Source organism: Aplysia californica, unplaced genomic scaffold (genome assembly GCF_000002075.1).
Source record: "Aplysia californica isolate F4 #8 unplaced genomic scaffold, AplCal3.0 scaffold00860, whole genome shotgun sequence".
In the NCBI taxonomy this organism is placed as follows: Eukaryota; Metazoa; Mollusca; class Gastropoda; order Aplysiida; family Aplysiidae; genus Aplysia; species Aplysia californica.
In genome coordinates, this window is record NW_004798130.1 from 256,301 (window position 1) to 262,479 (window position 6,179).

General features: G+C 43.0%; 1 protein-coding gene across 2 annotated transcripts in view; it reads right to left on the reverse strand.

Moving 5' to 3' along the window:
- The window catches only part of LOC101863779 (peroxidase-like protein 3), a 26,958-nt gene continuing 20,779 nt past the window's right edge, over positions 1-6,179 (reverse strand). For both annotated transcript variants that reach the window (XM_005110167.2, XM_035972814.1), the window contains 5 exons: positions 6,044-6,162; positions 4,984-5,191; positions 2,966-3,135; positions 1,791-1,890; positions 1-380 (listed from right to left, as the gene is read on the reverse strand). In XM_005110167.2, the coding sequence (XP_005110224.1) occupies positions 317-380; positions 1,791-1,890; positions 2,966-3,135; positions 4,984-5,191; positions 6,044-6,162 (661 nt within the window). In that variant the 3' untranslated portion in view covers positions 1-316. The remainder of the gene's footprint in view (positions 381-1,790; positions 1,891-2,965; positions 3,136-4,983; positions 5,192-6,043; positions 6,163-6,179) is intronic.

A 6,179-nucleotide genomic window follows, 5' to 3' on the forward strand; every position in this document is an offset into this window, starting at 1 on the left:
GGGAAAAGTTCCGGGGAAAGTCTTAAACTATTGAAAAAGTTGCAAATTCCACAAAATTCCAGTTAATTTTTTTGTTCTTTTTCTTTTTTCCCGAGCTTGATCGCAGGGTCCCAACAAAACAGTAGTAATCTGTTGGCTTGGAACTGACTGCTGTTCATCATACACACTAATTCCTTGTATTCAAAAGCAATGGTTGGAGTTGAAACCTACAGCAAAAGTCGTGGGAAAAACCATGTTGGAAGTCCAGTCTCCGTTGTGGCGTGGGAGGTCCTTCCACCCACCCCGCGAGAACTCTTACAGCTGGTCATTCGCTTCATTACTGGAACAGTTTCAGGTTCAGGGCGCCTTTCAGTTGTTGGCAATCAGTCAATTTGTTGTTGCTGTGCGGACAGAGTGAAGGAAATGGAAGGTGCTTTTGAATAGATATAAATAAATCAAATAGATTTAAATGAGTAAAGAAAGAAATTACATTTTATCGATGACCGTGGAGTAATTTGAGACGGAATTGTAAGAGAATACAATTATACCTGCGACAGACTTTCTCCTCTGTGTTGTGCACAGTAAAAAATGTATCGAGAACTCGTTTTGGGGTACTTTGATAAAAAAAAAGGCTTAATTTCCTTAAACAGGGGTTTTTTTTTCTTCAGTTCTGTTTGTGTATCTGGAACTTAAGGCAGGAAGCAACATGCGTATTAAGAAGTCTGCAACTTTAATGTTTTTGATTATTGTAGTATTTTCGAAATGTGCTACAGTACTGGCTGGTACTTTGGACAGAATGTGTCCACTTCGTCCTCATAGAGTCTTAGACCGAGAAAAGATTGAAACAGGAATGCCAGGATTGGGGGAAAAGGGGGGGGGGTGAGGTTTAGTAAATGTTTTACGGCGCTCGCACCTGCATAAGGTCACATGACCGCGCGTGACAGACATTAAACTTTCGGTTGGTAGGAAATTTTGAATTTTGCCCGGGTGGCGGCCGAAGCCTACTCTTATCGATTTTAGACCACCAAGGGATCTTAAACGTGCACAATTTGCACATGTGAGCTCAGAGATATTTTGCTCTTGTCCGAGAAGGCCAGATGTAGATCTTTCCTACCTGAAGATCAGGGGTGTGGCTGAAAGACAGCAGTAAAAGGAGTAGCAGTAGAAAGGCTGCAGAAAGAGTCGGGAGCCCAGAGGAGGGGGGCAAAGGTGAGGATTGTTTGAGTAGATGTTTTATAGCACTATCAAGAGTGAGTATTGCGTGTTGGATTAGGTGTTTTACGGTACTATCGGGAATGTGATGATCGTTGAAGTAGGCATTTTACAAATGGATTTGTTGAAATCTCTAAGTGACCTTAAAACAGTCTGTGTTGATTTGTGTAATTCGATTTGCACAATTCCACTGTTAGGACAGTTCTTGACAAGCATCACGTGTAAGTCGTCATCTGTCGAGTAGACCGTATGCACCATGGTTTGGGCTTGAGGTATAAGCGGCAAAAATCGAATACACGAAGGCAGAGAGACAATGGCTTAAAACAGGGCTCACCATCCACAAGCACATTTTTAGATTAAAGAAGCAAGAGCTAAAATTTGTAACTAAATGTGCTAAAAAGAAATACTATGTTTCTGAATTGGAAAATTCAAAATCAGGTAAACGATTATTCGGCATTTGTGATGAACTATTAGGAAGGGTCAAAGAGACACGTCTCCCGAATTCTTTTAGCGATTTAGAACTACTCGAAAAGTTTGCTGATTTTTTAAAACAGATTTTACTATCGAGAATGTGATGAGAACGCCACTGCCACACTTACTTGGAGACCAGTCGGAACACATCCACCACCAACTGAGGCATCTCGAGGTTCTCACACATGATTGACGCCAGCGTTGTTTTTCGGATGTTTTCTAGCTGGTCTGAAAAGTCAACAAGATCAGAACACGTTCAGTCAGTTTCTCTCCACCACCACTCCTCCCCCGCCCCAACCAAATAAGCAAACAATGATCGCAGATCGAATAGTTACCAAGGGTTTCTCAACATCAAACAGTTTTAAGTCCTTCGCTCCTTTACAAAGCATTAACCCATTCAGCACCTCAGACAATAGTAACCCACTTGCCCTCTTAAAACAGCATTAACCAACTCGCCCCCTTACCAAATATTAACCCACTCGCACCCTTTGCTGTGTTTGTTATCGATTCAGCAACAGCTAGGCTCTGGCCCTCCTGTCCAATGCCGTGTAGTGTTAAGTGCAGGTCTGCTGCAGTTGCTGTAATGTTTCATAGAGTGTGTTGTCAATGTTAGGTCTCGGAGGGAGAAGTGTAGCTCTGATGTCATTTAGGGCTGTACAGTGGAAAAGGTGATGATCCGCAGTCTCATGCGCATAGTCATATAAGGGACACAAAGGGTAAGTTCTGGGTTTATTCTGTTCAAGTGGAAGTTGAGCTGTATAATATTACGCTCTATTCGTAGGCAGAAGATCGTGGTCTGTTTCTTTCTCTTTGATTGATATTGTCATTCCTTTTTGTTGTGGTCATATGTTTGAAAACTGCTCTGCCAGTCTTTCCCAGGGCTCATCTATTCATCCAGTCTTGTTCGTTGTTGCTTTTAATAATTTGTTTGGTAGTGTTGTATGAAGTTGGAATGTTGGGTTGTTCCTGTCTAGATCCCCGTTTGGCAGGTGTATCTGCTCTGTCATTTTCAGATTCGCACCCTTATACAGCATTAACCCACTCGTTCGTTAGACAACTAAAGAAAGAATGAGTATAAAACTCTTTTCCGATGTGAATACCGTAAACATTTTATTGTTTTATTTCCCCTTTACCCCCTTCCCCTTCCCCTCCCCCTCACTCTCCCCCCTTACCCCTGGCCCTCCCTCATCCCTCCTTACCCCATCCCCGCCCCGTCTCCACACACAGACCCGACCACAAAAACTGTTACAAGCATCATCAAGTTTGCAATAATTGCCCCCCTCCCCCTCCCATCCTTTCATACCGTCTGTGAATCCAAATTCCAGCTCTGAGGTATCGAAGAAAAATCGATCAGCAGATTTGAGATGTATGAACTGGTTACCGATCAGGCACATCAAGGTTTCCCCAATGATTCCACCGTAAACGTGTGGCTCATACAGTAATCCAGTAAACAGATCGATGTCATCCACAGACCTGCATGTGGGAAGAAAAAAGTTGGTCGCTTTAAAGCACAAGGTCGCTATTCCCAAAAAATGTTTGTTTCCAGAAAATCGAAGGTAAAGTTCTTACCCCTTGTGCAGTTTCTTTAAAAGACAAGGAGAGTTTTCTCTATATCCAAACAAATATACACACCAATGAAACCAGACTTCTATAGGCAGGGCAATGCCCCCTTTTGGTGTAGGTCAAGATTTCTGGAAACCCCCGAAACCTGCGTTAGCCCGCTTGTTCTTAAAAGCGACCAGTTTTCGTATGTTTTTACGACACTTTCAACACAAATAAGGTGATATACATGCTACATATGTGTCGAAGATAAGGGGCTACAAGAGAGTTTAGTTTTTTAGTAAGATTTTTATGGCACTTGGAACAATAAGGTCATATAAGATTAAGGTGGTACAAGAGAGTAACAAACACAAAAAAGGATGATAATTTATGTATACGTGTGTTCTTCATGCGTGTTCTTTGTGCCTGTTGTGTGTGCTCTTTGAGCATGTATGTGTGTGCACTTTGAGCGTGTATGTGTGTGCACTTTGAGCGTGTATGTGTGTGCACTTTGAGCGTGTATGTGTGTGCTCTTTGAGCGTGTATGTGTGTGCTCTTTGAGCGTGTATGTGTGTGCTCTTTGAGCGTGTATGTGTGTGCTCTTTGAGCGTGTATGTGTGTGCTCTTTGAGCGTGTATGTGTGTGCTCTTTGAGCGTGTATGTGTGTGCTCTTTGAGCGTGTATGTGTGTGCTCTTTGTGCGTGTATGTGTGTGCTCTTTGAGCGTGTATGTGTGTGCTCTTTGAGCGTGTATGTGTGTGCTCTTTGAGCGTGTATGTGTGTGCTCTTTGAGCGTGTATGTGTGTGCTCTTTGAGCGTGTATTGTGCATGTTCTTTATGCGTGTACGTGCGTACGCATGAGTGCGTGTTTTTTTCGATTGTGTGTGTGTATTGTGTATGTTGCGTGTGTATACATGTGCATGCGTGTGTATGAGCGTGCACGTGCGCTTCTAATGTTGAACTTGTTCTGTAAATAATACATGATAGAAATATAATATCAAATACTCTAGGCCTACTCAAATATATCAACAACAAAAATCAAACAATAAAACGAATGACAATATTGATAGTGATAATATTGAAAATCATAATACTATAATAGTGACGATTATGGTGAGGATAATGGAGATAAAAATGCTATTTAATGCCTGTGACAGTGATAATGATAATGATCAGGATGATAATGATAATTACAATAATAATGATAATTATAATTATGGCAAAGAAAATAACAGCAACAACATTAGCAATACCAGAGTCAAGGATTTGATTTCTGGTACCATGTTTCCTACCCGCAATAATATTCCCAATGGCATGGAACAACCCACCCCCCAACCTCCCTTCCCCTCTCCATGCTCCCCCGTCCCCTTTTTTTCACCATCCCCATTCGCTCAGTTCTAATTGGTCGTTTTTTTAGCACAAGGGGGCTATCCCGAAAAATGTTTTGAGAAAATCGAAGGTAAAGTGTTTGGACCCGTGTTCAGTTTCTTTCAACGACCAGGACATTTTCTATAATCAAACAAATATACACACTAATGAAACTAAACTTCTATGCGTAGGGCAATGCCCTCTTCTGGTGTAGGTCAAGATTTCTGGAAACCCTCGGAATCTGGGTTAGCTCGCTTGTCCTTAAAAGCGACAAATAAATTCTTTCTCAGTCTCATTTTCTATCTTGTTTTCTATCCCTTTTCCCTTCCCTCCAAAAATAAAATGGAGAAAGAAAAACAACAACAAAGAACCAGAAACAAAAAAACAACAGTGGCCTTGGGCCCGTCTTACTTACTCGTAGACGGTGGCCAACCTTGAACCATGCTGACCCAGCGCCCTATCGTTGAATCCTGTCAAGGCCGGGAGATTACAGAACTCGCGGAACGTGGTGTAGGGAGGAATGCCGTGGTCACGCCCGCGTTGGATGTTGAGGGACACGAGATCGAATCCCGAGCCTCGGGGAGAGTTCGGAGGTTCGAACAGAAACTTGGTGAGATCCTCAGCTGGGGAGGAACGCTAAATGTTAGTTTGTCAGACCTGACAGCGAGGTAGAGGTAGAGGTAGAGGTAGAGGTAGAGGTAGAGGTAGAGAGAGGTAGAGAGAGGTAGAGAGAGGTAGAGAGAGGTAGAGAGAGGTAGAGAGAGGTAGAGAGAGGTAGAGAGAGGTAGAGAGAGGTAGAGAGAGACACAGGTAGACAGCGACACAGGTAGACAGCGACACAGGTAGACAGCGACACAGGTAGACAGACACAGACAGAGAGAGGCACAGACATAAAAAGAGAGAGACGGAGAGAGGCAGAGAGAGGCAGAGAGAGACGGAGAGAGGCAGAGAGAGGCAGAGAGAGGCAGAGAGAGGCAGAGAGAGGCAGAGAGAGGCAGAGAGAGGCAGAGAGAGGCAGAGAGAGGCAGCACTATTTAACAGCAAAATCGACACATTGATTAAGTAGGTGTTTTGCGGCACTGTCGACTCAATTTTGGTCATATCTATCACCCAAGTTAAAAAGGACGGACAGACATTTATATACATCTTTGTAAAAATAGTAAAAGACTTATTTACATGCATATTTGGTCGCTTTTAAGCTCTAGGCCTACTTGGCTATCCCGCCGAAAAATGCTATTTTGAGAAAATTGAAGGTAAAGTTTTTGGATGCTTGTTCAGTTTCTTTAAAGGAGAGTTTTCTCTATAACCTAACACAAATACACACCAATGAAACCAAACTTATTCTATAGGTAGGGCAATGCCCACTTTTGGAGTATGTCAAGATTTCCGGTTAGCCCGCTTGTCCTTAAAAGCGACCATTTACAATATAAATTTCAGACTATCGACACAGTTTAGAGGGACACAAAAAGACGTACCGACTTCCCTGTCCACGTCCTCTAACAGACAAGAGGTACAAGCGACTGGCCCGTGGATCCTGCTCACTGCAGCCAGACCTGCTAAAACATCGTCCAGATTATCCAAGACTTCCGCAGGTCTGAGGATGGAAGAGGG